General features: G+C 37.9%; 1 protein-coding gene across 6 annotated transcripts in view; it reads right to left on the reverse strand.

Annotated features, from left to right (window-relative positions):
* The window catches only part of Zfyve16 (zinc finger FYVE-type containing 16), a 42,618-nt gene that overhangs the window by 24,960 nt on the left and 2,050 nt on the right, over nt 1–15,608 (reverse strand). The window contains exons 2-6 of one of the 6 annotated variants that reach the window (XM_055625424.1): nt 14,319–14,372; nt 10,336–10,409; nt 7,453–7,560; nt 4,110–6,370; nt 2,256–2,352 (exon numbers count right to left, since the gene is read on the reverse strand). In XM_055625424.1, the coding sequence (XP_055481399.1) occupies nt 2,256–2,352; nt 4,110–6,370; nt 7,453–7,522 (2,428 nt within the window). In that variant the 5' untranslated portion in view covers nt 7,523–7,560; nt 10,336–10,409; nt 14,319–14,372. Of the gene's footprint in view, nt 1–2,255; nt 2,353–4,109; nt 6,371–7,452; nt 7,561–10,335; nt 10,410–14,318; nt 14,443–15,608 lie in introns of those variants that run through there. The other 5 variants (XM_055625421.1, XM_055625423.1, XM_055625425.1 and 2 more) reach the window with 5 other exon arrangements.

Genomic DNA, 15,608 nt, shown 5'->3' on the forward strand with positions numbered 1-15,608 from the left:
TTTCTCTGTGTAGCCCTGGCTGTCCTGGAACTCACTCTGTGGACCAGGCCGGCTTTGAACTCAGAGATCCACCTGCCTCTGCCTCCTGAGTGCTGGGATTAAAGGCCTGCACAATCACCCCCAGCCTTTATGGCTGTCTAACTAGAGTAAAAATTGTCTAAATGACAGGTCCTGTAGGCTCTACATCCCTAGCGTCATGTTTCAGTACAATTCACTGACTATGAGCCTGTACCTCCTTGTTCTTCAAGTTAAGCAAGTATAGCTTAGGCTGCTTGCTCTTTCCTCTGCCTAGAATGTTCTCACAGATACATTCAACTTCTTTCAAGTCCCTAGTCACACATCATATTATATTACAAAGCCTTATTACAGCTACTGACCTATCTCTATCTTTGTATGTTTTGACTTTAAGTTGAGGGTGTTATCACCATCTGACAGCCTCTCTGTTTACGACCCATTCATCTCCACATTCAAAAAGTCCAGTCAACAGAACATTTTGTTCTCAGCTGGAGCTCTAGAACACAAAATAGTGCCTAAATATCACTGAATAATTTTTAATAAGAAAAAGGAATAGTACTGGCAATGTTATCTTCAGCACTTCCCCAAACTAAGTGCTGTTACTGCTACAATCTTCCTAAATATCATAAAATAACAGCACTCTTGGAAATCACTCTCACTAGCCAGTACAATCCACATAGAGGTTTATACTCTGGATTCCAAATCTACCCGACAGCATTCACATGCTGCTAACACTCAAGCAATCTCAGCAGCTTTCTCACTGTCCATAATTTCTACTCAGTCTTCCATTCCTTCTTTGAATTTATCTTTTCAAGACTGACAGCACTGGTTAAATGATCACTTCCATCATTTTCTAGCCTATAGTTAACGTTTTCTTATAGTATGTAATCACTAATAGCACTCTAAATTAAACAATGTAAAACACTGAAACAGAATAAAGCAGGTATCTAATGAATTCATTCCACAATACATTGTGTGTGTTGATGGGAATTAAAGTCATGGTCTTGCATATGCTAGGCAAGCATTCTACCATTGAGCTACATGTCCATTCCTATACATTATATTTTTTTATCTCAGTGTTCTATTAAATCTCTTTAATGAGCATATTCTCCTCTCTCTTGAACTCTACAGTCAGAATGTCTCCTCTGTCAACTTAAATTTTCATGACTTTTTAAGTAGAAACTTATGGGGAACTTGCTCTAAAATTTGAATTCTAGCAAACTGCTTGTGCAAGTAGCTATAGAAACAGTAAAAGAAGAAAAGCAACTATAAGCATGTAGCTTCTTCATAAACAATGGCGATAACATAAAACATCTTTTAAGTTATGTTCTATTATCTTCCAGAATATAGGTCAACAGCAGGGAGTAGAACAGCTTACCTCAGGCTAACAGACTCACATCAGAGCTTTTTGGAGAATTGCTGAAAAAAATTATCTTCATTCAAAAGAGAAAAACAAATTATTATCAGGTATTTATTCTCCTGGCTAATAGGAGCTAGTTCACAGGCCTGGTCAAAAAAAGGTCAAGTAATTTTTGTTGGGAATTAAACGGTCAACAATTTTTTGAAAATGCAAGAACTACTCAAAAGAGCAGACATGTATTTAAGGGTAAAAGTACAGTATAGCACACAAACACATACACACATACACAATTTGTGGGAACTCAAAAAAAGACCATCAAGACCACTGCTAAAAATGGAAACTAGCTAGAGAGCCAAGAAACAATGGGAAGCACACACGGAGCATTCTAAAACTGAGAAGGTTAAAAGATGAAACCAAAATGTGCACACAGCATGGCAGCCCTATGTGTTTATAAAATCATATATAATATCTTATCTTTCATTCTCATTTCAGGTGATTGTCTAATGGGTAAGAACTACTATCTGGCCTTGTAACATTAATATATAATATTGAGCACCAACAAGGTGCTCTTATGACTGTTTCCATTAAGATGATGCAGATGACAGTGATGATGAAACAGTAGGCAGATGAAATGCAGCACTTAGGAACTTGGTACCTGTTAAAAGGTAATGAACTGCCACTCCAGAACCTGAATGTTTCCTTTCCATACTGGTAGTTTTAATTGTGAGAGTAGAGCAAAAAGAGAAACCAAGCCTTGGAATGTCCCACCTAAGTCAGATAAGTCAACACTAGGTCCTTGCCTTAAGAAAATAGTTTATCTTTGTCACAATCCATATATATGCTCATTTAGAGGACGAAAACATGTCAGGCTAATACTCACCTTTATTAATAGTCTCATAGCAGATTACACATATTCTTGCTTCCTTTTCAAGATATTGAAGCTTATATTTCCTGTTACAACAGACACCACAAAATACCTGTAAAAAATAAAATACTAAATTTGTTTTTCTCTCAAGTATATTTAAACCCATAGAGGCAGGGGGATAGAAGCTCAAAACCTAATTAGCTAAAACTTACTTTATTAAATGATTCATTTTCTAATCACCATAATCATACATACAATTATTTAATGATCTTTAAGTATGATAGTTAATCTTGACTGTCAATGTTAAGTGGAATGAGAAATGCTTAGGAGTTCTGGGTTTGTCTGTGAGGGTGTTACCAGACTAGAGTGACAAAAAGAATGACAATTAAGGGGGAAGACATACTCTGGATTTGAGCAGCAATGTCCAAAGCATAAAAGGGGCCTGGCAAGCATAAAAGTGGAACGGAAAGGCAGCCAGTGAAAACAAGCTATGTTCTTCCTGAGCAAATGTATGGACTGCTGCTGCCATCATTTATGGACAACAGATTCCAGCTTCCTCAGCCACACGATGACTATCCAGGGAGATTCCAGCACCAGACAGGACTACATAGTTGGTTCCCCACCACCATCACTTTGCTCAAAGGCTCCCAGCTTCCTGAACTAAGCAGCTACTACAACATGCAGATAACCACTGTTGGACTAATCGGCCTCCTAGCATCAAATCTAATGACTCCCTTTATAAGTACAGGAACACAGACATTTACATATAAATATATATGCTAATGCTGGGCAGTGGTGGTGCATGCCTTCAATCCCAGCACTTGGGAGGCAGAGGCAGGTAGATCTCTGTGAGTTCAAGGCCAGCTAGGTCTACAGAGAAAGTTCCAGGAAAGCCAATGAAACAGAGAGACCCTGTCTCAAAAAACAAGCAAACATACATGTTTCTCTAGAGAACTCTAATACAATGACTATTTTGTTATTTATAATCATATCTCTGATAAGGAGAAATTTTGAATCAATTATGTTAACAGAAAGGCAATAAAAGCTATCCTCAATAAATATGTCTATCATTTAAAAAGCTTCCTGTAGCAGCTAAGTATATAACTCAGTGAGAATGAGCCTGGTTTTCATAAGCTGGACATTACTTTGCTAAAATACTGTAGTCTGATCTGAAACCAACATTGTACTGAAGGTGCCATAAAAAACTAACTAACTATCTATCTATCTATCTATCTATCTATCTATCTATCTATCTATCTATCTATCTATCTATCTATCAACTTTACGGCTCAATTGTAACCCTGTCTCTGATCTCTTCCTGGTCCCTCCCCTCTCCTGCCCCTCAGAAAAGGGGAGTGGCCACCCCAGCACATCCAGTTGCATCAGGACTAAGCACTTCCTCTTTCACAGTATCCTGGCAAGGCAGCTCCTCCAGGGGGAAGTGATTGAAAAGCATGCAAAAGAGACCTTGTTAGAGACAGCTCACACTCCCCTTTCTAGGGGACCTAAATGAAAACCAAGCTGCCCTCTGGATACATATGTGTAGAGGGCCTAGGTCCATCCATGCATGGTCTTTGGTTGTAAGCACACCAATTTTAAAGACAATTTCCTTAGAATACAATCAAGGTCAAGTATGGGATTCTAAAGCCCACTAGCTTTCCAGTGTTTTCCTAGGCAATGATCAGGAAACTGGCTGTAAAGGACAAAGGGTGGATCCACTAAGCTTGGAATCCCTGATTTATCAGTATCAGAGAGCATAAACACTTGAAGATAGAGAAGTACCTCAGAAAGAGTTTGATGTGTGAGGACCTAGTTTTAATCACTAGTTTTAATCACTAAGATTAAAAAGCCAAGATTTCTATAACTTACCTTCCCACATGCGCGGCAGTGGTGTCGCCGTTTTGTAAAAGTGAATTTGACTTGGCAGTTCATACAGTTTGGAGCTTCAGAATCAGGAACCCACGTAGGTTGTTTCTGGCCCAAAACAAAGCCTTGTTTGCAAATGTTTTGAGGCTGAGAATCCTTGTTTGCAGTTACAAAACTGGATCCACCTTCAAAATTACTTTCTATGTCAATGTAATTGGAGTTGAAGCTAGCCTGAGAATCAGGCAGATGATCATCAGAGCAAGTGGAGGCAACAGTAACATTTGCTGTGCTCAGCTCACTTTCTGGCACATGTGGAACATCTGGTTTATTCAGTTCCTTGGAGCTCCTTGTCCCTGGAGGAAGGCTAAGCAGCTGCTTGGGTCTAGCCCCTCCAACAGCTTGGGTGTTAATACTAGGGACGGGCAAGTCATTCATTATGTCAGACTTACTGGAAGATAGCTCTCTTTCAGTTGGAATTGTGCTTTTTTCTTCTATGGAAAGACCACCATTTTCTACTGTGTCTTCTTTATCAATTGTTGCACAAATCACAACACCTCCATTTCCATCAACAGTTGCTGCTTCAGCATTGAAGTATTTATCACCAGCATTTTCATCATTTAATCCTTTCATATCTATTGGATTCATCTGAGATTGTGACTCATTTGCATTTTCTTCAAAAGACATTGTGTTAGAGCTCTGAAGACACTGTTCCTTCAGAAAAGCATCGAGCTCAGCATCACTAATTAATGTGCCACTTCTCATGCTTTCATCAATATTAAAGTAATCTAACTCATCCCCATCCATATCTCTGTTAGAGAAAGGGAGAGCTTCACATCCGTCAAGAGACTCTGGGGCATTCACAGCATCTGAGAGTGCCATTTGAGACTCTGGAGCTGTAGAAGAGTCAGTGTCCTCAGGGTACTCCAAAAACTCACCGACTGGCCCCTGCTCAAGCTCAACCTTTCCATCCCCTTTCTTTTCACTTGCTGGCTGAAGAAACACGCTCTTATATGTTTCCTTTTTCAGCAGCCCTGTCTCCCTGAAAAGCCCACCATCTAAGGCAGCACTCACTAGTGTTTCTTCCTGTGCAGTCATTCCATCATTGTTCTGATCCTCACACTCATCGGGAAGTACACAAGCACCATGCACACTAGTGTCAATCAATGATCCACACAGAGCCCCAGACAATGAAAGGCAGGACAGTGAAGAAGGCACATTTTCCCGTGAAACATGTAGAGGTGAAGAGGAAGCCTGCACTACATCATTATTATCTCTAAAGTCCAAGTTTCTTGAGTCTTCTGTTACAGATTCTTTCATGAACACAGAAGTTCTATTTTCCTGGAAGGAAAAGTCAGGTAACTCGAAACTTTCATCTTTTGAATCTTTGTCACTTAGGGATATCCCTTCATTTTTTGGAAGTTTGCAAGGCATAGCAATTGTGTTACCTCCTTCTTCTAAATACTCTGTGTTAACAATTGCCACACCTACTTTCTCTTCTGCCACACAGCCATCATCTTTTAACAGTTCACCTGGCAGCCTCTTATATTGTGAGTTATCTTTGGTATTAGATGTTTCAGAACTTAGTTTAGTCAAAGCAGATGACATGTCAAAATCAATTGCTTTTAACCCATTAGAGACATTTTGATCCTTTAAATTTTCTGCTCCACTGTATTTACAAGAATCAGAAAGTGCTGCGTCTACTTTTATACCCAATTCTTTGATCCTACTAATGTCTCCGTTTTGTAAGCCAGAGCTGATATTATTCTGTTCTTCTCTGACATCACTACCATGGTTTACTGAAGGAATATCCAGAGTATCTGAAACTGAAGACAAATCCAATCCAGTCAAAGCCTCTGAAACTGTGTCTGCACTGGAGTCATCAGGCAACAGCTTTTTAATGTCTTCTTCACTATTGGTGGTATGTACTAAGTTACCCATGTCACTTATCAGGTCACAAACAGGCTTACTACACCGTCTCATACATGAAGGCTGGATCTCATCTGAAGTACTAGCATCCACAGAAGAAAGAAGATCAAGTCCCGCTACGTTTTTTTCATTCTGTTTAGAGGTTAACCCCTCGTGAGGTTTTTCTTTGAGAAAAGTATCATTTGTTTCACAGCACGTTTCTGATGAGGCACAACTACAAATGCATCTTTGGTCCTTTGGCAGCAGTGATGCTTGCTGTGGAGAAGCCAACTCTGAAGAAACTGAACAGTGGTTAGAAGCATATACATTCTGTGCATCTTCGAGATAATCTTGTTTATCTAGTGAAAAACAGAAGCATAAAGTTATCAAGACGATCCAAATTAAATCAAGATTATGAAGATATGCTTTCTAGAACTTTACATTGATTTTTTTTTTTTAATTTGCTCTGAACTGTTCTAGTTTTTATTTCTTTTCTTTTCTCCCCAAGGCAGGGTTTCTCTGTGTGGCCCTGGCTGCCCGGTACTCTCTTTGTAGACCAGACTGAACTCACAGAGATCCACCTGCCTCTGCCTCCCAAATGTTAGGATTAAAGGTGATCACCAGCACTCCCACCCTGTAGTTTTACTTTGTAATGCAGTTGTCATAAGATGACAGAAACACTGTCAATAACTCAGCTGCACTGTAAACCAAATCAGAAAAGGCTGATGAGCAAATCTTATCTTTAGCTACTTTTATTTTGTCATTGTCCATATTAGATTTTTGTAAACAAAACTAAAGTCTGGGAAAAAGAACCTCAATTAAAAAAAAAAAAGATGTCTCCACCTGGCCTGCAGACCTTTACCTTGATTAATAGTTTATGTGAAAGGGCCCAACTCACTGTGGGTGGTACTATTCCTAGCCAGATGATTGTGGGTTGTATTAAAAAGTAAGGAACAAGCCATGAGGAACAAACCAGTAAGCATTATTGCTCTGAAGTGTTTGCTTCAGTTCCTGCCTTGAGCTCCTCCCCTGACTTCCCTTCATGATAAACTATATACTGGGAGGTGAAACAATCCCTTCCTTCCCCAGGTCAATCTTGGTCTCAGTGTTTTATCACAATGTTTTATCACAGAAATCTAACTAAGATAGCCCTCCCATTTCCTCACTTTGTTCTGAGGAAATATCGTCTTAGTAATGACATTTCATCTTACAAAGCTCTATCAAATTGTTTTTAGCTTCCTCATAAAAATTTTCTTCTAAGTTTCTATCTACAAAATGACTTTTATTTCTGGCTATTGATCCTACTGTAAGGATATACTTATACATTATAATGAAACAAGCAAGTTTTTTAAAGACTATAGCAATGTGACCAAGATTGAAATCCAATTTTTGTTAAAGAAACATTTTAAGATTCTAGTAGCAAAGTAGAAAACCAACAAACCTGGGTTCTGCTCAAAATCATCAAGAAGTTTGTCCAAGTCACTGACCGCTGCTTTAAAGTAACTGTCCATCCTCCCTGTAGGCTACTCAGGATTTAATTTTTGTATGTCTAGAAAATAAAAAGTGCAATATTATATTTAATTTTCTACCATACAAATATTATGCCCTCTGTGTCAATACAACTACTGAAGTAGAAACAAAAAGAAAATTAAACAGTACTTCTTTTCCATAACTTAGGTAGAAAAATGGTCTCTACATTAAAATGATATGAAAGCCAACTTCTACAACCCAACATCTTCACACACAAGCTACTGTATTGGAATGGGGGTGGGAGTAGCGGTGGGGTGACGCATGCACGTAAGTAGCAAGTGTAGAGCAGAGTGGACAATGCCTACCTTCCTCTATCTCTCTCTCCATACTGAATTAAGACAGGGTCTCTTACTGAACCGCAAGGCCACCATTTCAGTCAAGTGGGCTTGCCAGCAAGCTCCGAGAATCCACCCGTCCCACAATGTTGGGGTTACAGGTACACACAGCCACGCCTGGCTTTACCATGGTTACTATAACTTAAATTCAAGTCTAATCCTGCATGGCAAGCCACTCTTTCCCACTCACTGACCTTTCTCTCCGGACAGTTTTATGGATTTTTAAACAATTAATAACAGAGAAGTAAAAAAAAAAAAAAACAACCAGTAAAAAACTACAAATACTTAAATATTAAAAGTCGAGTAATATAAATATACTATATACAAACAAAAACTAACATTAGCTTTATGAAAAGATCTGTGACATAGCTGAGGCAGAAACTCTACTAAATAAACTTAAAACACTGCAAGAATCTGACAGTGACCAACATCAGAAGGAAAAAATCCAAGCTAAGGGGCTCTTTCTCACTTAAATGGCACAGGTGAACATCAAAATAATGAAGAGCACACAGGAAACTGAAAACAAACCAAATAAAATTTAAAAACCAAACAATCATAGTAACAGTAAGCTCAAAATCAAAGCATCTCACCTACTGGAGGTTGCTAAGGTACTTGAAAATTAATGAATTAGAAAAATAGCAGAATTAAACCTTCATTTATTTACAGAATACACTTCCAAATAATACAACAGTGCCAAGGGAATGTTCTTTAGGTAAGAATTCTGGTAAATAAATGCAGAAGGATTTACATTTAAAAATATATCTTTTCATAGCCCCTAATGCAATAAATGGGCTAAGAAATTGTTACCAATGAATATTAAGACTTTAGAGGAGAAGTGTGATGGGGAACTTCATGTTAGGGTTGAGTCAATTCATTGCAAACTAATGATTACTTTCACCATCAATAATGTGAAAGAACACCATCACACTGAACATGAGCCTGAATCTAATCAAACCTGAAACTAACAGCATGTTTGTAGGAAATTCAGTCATCTAAAGACAGCTGAATGAGATTTAAAAACAAGGCAATTATATAAATTAATCTAGAAAGACTATGTTCTTTAAGAAGTCTGTTGTAAATGACTAGTTAAAAAAAGAAGCAAAAAAAAACACCTCCAAAGTGTTTACAAGTCTCATTTTTCTAAAGCAATCAATGCAAATTTTGTAAAAAAAAAAAAAAATGTACAAACAAAAGAATATAGATAATTAAAAACTTTTAAATGTTGCCTAGAATAGAGAATGAACAGGAGATCAGAATGCTTTTTAAAATAACTATTATAATTGAGAAGCATGAACTAAGGCTACAGGTGATTCAGCATGGAGAGTACAATGAGCACTATTACCTAAAAAGAAGCATAGAGAAAAGAAGGAGAGATAAGTGTAAAACAGAAATTGAGAGACCCAATAATAGAAGAATAGAGTCCTATAAGGGAAAAGAGCATGGGGAAATTTCATTTGAAGGCAATGCCCAAAATTTTTTTTCAGAATTAACAAAAATCCAACAGATAAAAGTAATACATCGTAACACACACACACACACACACACACACACCAGAAATTCACACTTTTAAGCACAATACAGGGAAACAACTAAACTCCAAAGATAAGAGCAGCCAGAAAGAAAAGGTCATTTTCAAAGTTACAACATTATGCTCATAACAAGATTAAATCAAGGTACATTTCAGTAGTACTGTCAATAACAATGTGGCATCCTAATTCAATAAAGCCTGTTTCCATTGTCAAATATACCATTACACCATACACACAGAAATTTACAAAAAACACAGAGATTAAGCCAATAAAAGGAATTTGGAAGAAGAGACAATGCAGGGGGAAAAAACAGCAAAGCATATTCTGAAAGAAAGAAGTATCTATGCAACTATGAAACAGGAACACAAAAGGAAAATATGGGAACAACAGCTGATCACAAAGTCAACAGTGGAAATCTTAAAAAATTCAAGAGGCTTGAGAATCACAATAAAAACAGTTTTTCCATCAGACACACTAACAGGATTAAATGTATTGTTAAAAAGAAGCAAAACTTGAACTCAACAATTTAAACTTCCAATTTGGGAAGCTATATTGAAAAAATAAACAATTTATTATAAAATAGAACTAGAAGAAAAATGATAACTAAAGAGTACTGGGATTGTAGCTAGCAACTACTTTACTCATTTATGCATTGTGTTGTATTTATTGCTTTGCTCTTTTTAAAAATTGTTATTTGAGCTGGGCACATGGCACATGCCTGTAATCCCAGTAGCTGGGGAGGCAGAGGCAGGTGGATCTCTGAGTTCAAGGCCAGCCTGGTCTACAAAGCAAGTCCAGGACAGCCAAAGCTGCACAGAGAAACCCTGTATTGGAAAACAAAAAATATAAAATAATAAAATAAAATTGTCATTTGTTTGGATTGTTGACAGGGTCTCATCTAGCCCAGAATGCCCTTAACTCAATACATACCCAAGGATGTCCTTGAACTTCTGATCCTCTCAACTCTACTTCTCCAGTACTCCTGTTACAGGTGTACACCACCACTTGGAAAAGAAAGCATGTGAGTAGCTTCATTCACAACCACCAAAAGGTGGAAGCAACCCCAAGCATGTGTCTTCCATAGGCACATGAATAAATAAAACATGGTACATATTATTATTTAGTGACGTGTTACCAAGCCACTAAAACACAATAATGATCTCTAAACACGTATCAGTAAGTAGAAGAAACTATATTTACTCTCTGATCTGATTATGTAACATACTAGAAAAGTTGGACTACAAAAATAATGAACTTATCAGTGATTGTCAATAGTTTGGAACTGGGGAGGGCTGGAGCGGGCTGAAGAACACAGTAGATGTTTCACGGGAATAGTTACCCATATGATACTACATAACAAAACCAAGTGAATCAGCACTTGAAAACACCCACATAAGTTTATACCACCTCTCACTGTATACCTGACAAAAATCAAAAAGACTTACAAGACACTAGCACAGAACTCTTACTCTACGTCCTTGCAGGGCGATATGTAAGGTACTTACTACATTTACTGTACCATCTGGGGCAGCTTTCTCTGGAATTTAAACATTCAGAGGATGGGACTAGTATTTCATTCACTCATATATTTGGTGTCTTTTTTTTCTCAAAAAATTTTTTGTTGTTATTTTACCGTAAGATGTTTTGCCTGTATGTATGTCTATGTATCACATGAGTAGCCGATGAGGTGTCAGATTCCCTGGAGTTATAGAGAGCTATAAGGCACCATGTGCTGGGAACTAAACCTGTGTCCTCTTAAAGAGTAGTCAGTCCTCTTCACTGATGAACCATCCCTCCGTCCCATGTTCAATGTCGTTATTGGTGCCCACCAAATGAGGTATGCAGAGTAAACACAAGGGTTTCCAGAGAAAAGTTAACAGGGCTGATCATGATCATCACTCTGGCATCAGACTTCTCAATAGTAATGACGGAGCAAGGAAATGTCCAAGCTATGCCTCTAAGATTCTAAACATAACAGTGAAGCATCAATCAAATGTGATAGCTGAAATACTGTTAAATATACTGAAAGATGTGATCTACAAATATGAGGCAGACTCCAAAGAACATGAAGACTTGAAATTTAGGAAACAAGCTATTCATCAGAGAGAGACAAACAGAATTCATATAAGATCATAAAATGGTAGCCAAGGAAAACTGCTATATAGCAGGTCCAGAGACAGAAGCAAGGTACCAGACATCCTATGAAAGACACTCCAAAACAAAGAGATTCCTGGATACATTTGAATCTACTCAGAGCTGAATAACATTGTCTAAGTACTTGTCAGAGCAGTTAAAATCCCAAAGAATACAAACTACACATGAAAAACAGATAGGAGCCAGGCATGGTGGTGCATGACTTTTAGTCCCAGCATTCAAGAGGCAGAGGCAGGTGGGTCTTTGAGGTTAAGGTGAGGCTGGTCAAGAAAGCAAGTTCCAGGACAGCCAGGACTACACAGAAACACTGTATGGAAAAACAAACAAACAGATAAAGATATAAAATATATTCACAACGATGCATGAAAGATGCATGAGAGGTAGACACAGAAAATTAAGGTCACTTGTAACTCTAGAAAAACAGTAATTACATAGTGATATAAACACACAGTAACTCAAAGTTAACATGTAACTAGCTTGAGAACACAAGGTGAAAGAATGTGCACTGTAATGTTTAAAGGAAGGTGGATGCAGCAAATGTAACTCCTATATCTTATGATACAAAATGGTATCCAAACTAGAGTAGGGTAGGAGTGAGGAGAGGAGAACTATACAAGGAATATGTTACTTAAACATCTGGAATTAAAAAAAAAAATTGAAGTCATGGGCACTGAAGCTGCCTCAGTTTTGTGAGAGAATTAGTTTTCATGGCTCTAAGGCATCTACTTCTAGTAACAAATTAACTTCATTCATTTGTAATTATTATTATAATAATGTAAATTATTATTTGTATCAACCATGGGAAAATTGAGAATAGTTGCTGAAATATGTTTCTGTATTCTATGATTCACACAGGGAGCCTAGACAGAGATGGGCTTCTCTGTAGAGTAGGATTCTGAGTAAGAAGAGCAAGAAAGGGTAACTGGGTTTTTCATTATAAATCTCTAGTACCATCTAAATCTTTATGTATTTATGTAAAGCTTTATGATTACCCCACCCCCTTTTTAAAACATACCTCACTTATATAGCCCTAGTTGGCTCAGAACTTGCTACGTACATCAGGCTGGTCTTGACTCAGAAAGATCTGTCTATCTCTGCCTCTTGAATACTAGGATTAAAGGTACAAGCATCAGACTAGTTATCCCTTTGACAAAAATAGAAAAATTAAAATATTGGTAAAAAGAATAGGCCAGGAGTGACAACATATGCTTATAATCCCAGTACTCAGGAAAAACAGGCAGGAGGCTCATGACAATTTCAATACCAGCCAATCTGATCTACATAGCAAATTCTAGGCTAGCCAGCACTACATAGTAAAATACTCTCTCACAAAACCAGTAAAAGTACATATATAGTTAAAAGAGGAAAAAAAAAAAAAACCCAAAAACCTCTGAATATAGAATGTATTTAAAAAAAATAAAAATAAAAAACAAACCCATCAGTAGTGGCCCGATTGGCTTTGATCCCAGCATTCAGGAGGCAGAGGTACGAGGATCTCTGTGAGATCAAGGCCAGGATAGTCTACAGAGTGAATATAAGGGCAACCAGGGCTACACAGAGAAACTGTCTCAAAATATCAAAATAAAATATAAGAAATAAAGAAAGAAGAAAAGAAAGGAAGAAACAACATTACCAAATGTTCTAAAAACGGATTTTCACTAGCAAAAATCAAAGGATTTTTAAAAACAAAGCAAAAAACCCATTAAGGAACATTTATAGAGTGCCTCAACATAGCAACACACTACTTTAAGCATTATATTATTTGAAGTGCCAAAAATACAAGAAACAATACAATGTAACAATTTGTAAAAGGTATGACAATGCAAATACTTTACATTGAGACCCTTTAACATGAACCACTACTAACCTGTAGATTTCCTCATTTCTACCAAATAGAATGTACTTTGGGGCTAGTGAGCTATTATAAGAGTTGAACAAACAAACAAATGTATGATATGCTCTCATTTTAAATTTTATGTGGAGTAGCATTTCAAGGTTTGTTTTTAATCTCCTATCATGAAAATGAGCTTTATTTATTTACTTCTATGTATTTATTTGTATAGCTGTGAAGGCAGAAGAAACCCTTCAGAAGCTAACTCTGTCCTATCACGTGTATCTTCAGATCAACTTCCCTAGGTTGTCAGACTTTGGCTGCAGGCACCTTTACCACTAGGCCATCACGCCAGCCCAATGATGATGAGATATTTTTACTAACTTGACCATTTATGTACTCTCACACTTCCAAACTCTTATTTTATTATTATTATTTTGGGGTTTTTGTTTTTGTTTTTTGTGACAGGGTTTCTCTGTGTAGCCTTGGCTGTCCTGGACTCTCTTTGTAGACCAGGCTGGCCTTGAACTCACAGAGATCTGCCTGCCTCTGCCTCCTTGAGTGATGGGATTATAGGTGTGCGGCACTGCGCCAGGCTACAAATTTTTATACTTTTAAAAATAGTTTCAAGCCTTCATGGTTTTTTAAAAAAATGGTAGCAACTGGGGAGATTGATAAGAAAACAAACATTAATAAAACATCTAAAATTGCTAGGGTGAGAGACAATGAGGGCATGAGCAGAGACTGAGGTGAAGATGAAAAAGAAGAGAAAAATAGCTAAAGAATCATAACTTTTAGAGACTGAAACAAAGCAGAAGGCTAGAATTAACAACAGGGTCTCACTGTGGGTGACTGGGTAGACCAATGGACCATCACAGGCAAGAGTAGTAGAAGAAAGGAAACACTTTTAGACTACTGTTTGAAGTACCTTGAGAACATCCTGAAGGAGATATCCAAGAGGCTGTTGTTGAATGTTAAGGACCTGGAATGCAGAGAGGCTTCTGAGATAAAGATCTGGAAATTGGCAACACACAGTTGTTAATGGAAGTGACCTAGAAAAATACGGAAAAGTATAGGAGCCTGACTTTAGACAACTAATGATCCCCAAACCTGTCTGGATAAAACTAAGCTCTGGGTTACACATATTTCTGTAGAAAATATCCAATATGCAATGCTGAATAAAAGAAAATCACAAAACTGTACAATATAAATCTCTCTACAAATAAGTTGTCAAAATAGTATTAACAAAGGAAAATATAGAGGAACAAAGACCAAACTAAATATAGTGCAGAGATTATGTAAGCCTTTCAGAACTAAACTGTAGGTCTCTACATTTTATTTTTTTAAAAAAAAAGGAAAAAAAATAATGTACTTTTATAAACAGGTAGAAAAAAACAACTCTTATTTTCCTTATAAATAATATAACATGATAGGAAAGAAGGTAGGGTTAGGAAGAGGAATCAGGTGTGGGAAGGACAGAGGGAGAGAGTACTGGGAGAGAAATGGACTCCGGGTCGGGAAAGCATCTCTGGGATGAGCTAGAAACCTAGGGCAATGGAAGCCCCCAGGACTCTATGAGGGTGATCCTAGCATTGGGGACATGGAGCCTGAACTGACCATGTCCTGTAACCAGGCAAGACTTCCAAAGGAGGGATTAGTATACCCAACCCAGCCACAAAACATTTGACCCTCAATTTGTCCTGCCTACAAGATGTGTGATGGTAAAGATGAACCAGAAATTGAGGGAATGTCCAATCTGGACACTGGTCCAGCTTGAGATGCTTGCCATGAGAGGAGGCTCACTCCTGCCACTGTTAATGATATTCTGCCATACTTGCAGACAACACTCTAGCATAACCATCATCAGAGAGGCTTCACCCAGCAACCAATGGAAACACATACAGAGACCCACAGTCAAACATTAGGTGAGATTCCTGGGGAAGGAAGGATTGTAGGAGCCAGAAGGGTCAAGGACACCACAAGAAAACCTACAGAATCAACTAATCTGGCCCAAAGGGGCTGAAGAGACTTCATAGGATTGCACATGTGTTACAGTTGTGTAGCTTAGTCTTCATATGGGATTCCTAACAAGGGGAGCAAAAGCTGTATCTGACTCTGTTGCCTGCTTTTGGGACCCTTTCCCCCTACTGGGCTGTCCCTGCTAGCCTCAATTGGAGAGATGTACCCAGTCTTTCTGCAACTTGACATGTCAGGGCTG

The sequence above is a fragment of the Psammomys obesus genome, unplaced genomic scaffold, assembly GCF_907164565.1.
Source record: "Psammomys obesus unplaced genomic scaffold, mPsaObe1.curated_primary_1811, whole genome shotgun sequence".
Lineage (NCBI taxonomy): Eukaryota > Metazoa > Chordata > Mammalia > Rodentia > Muridae > Psammomys > Psammomys obesus.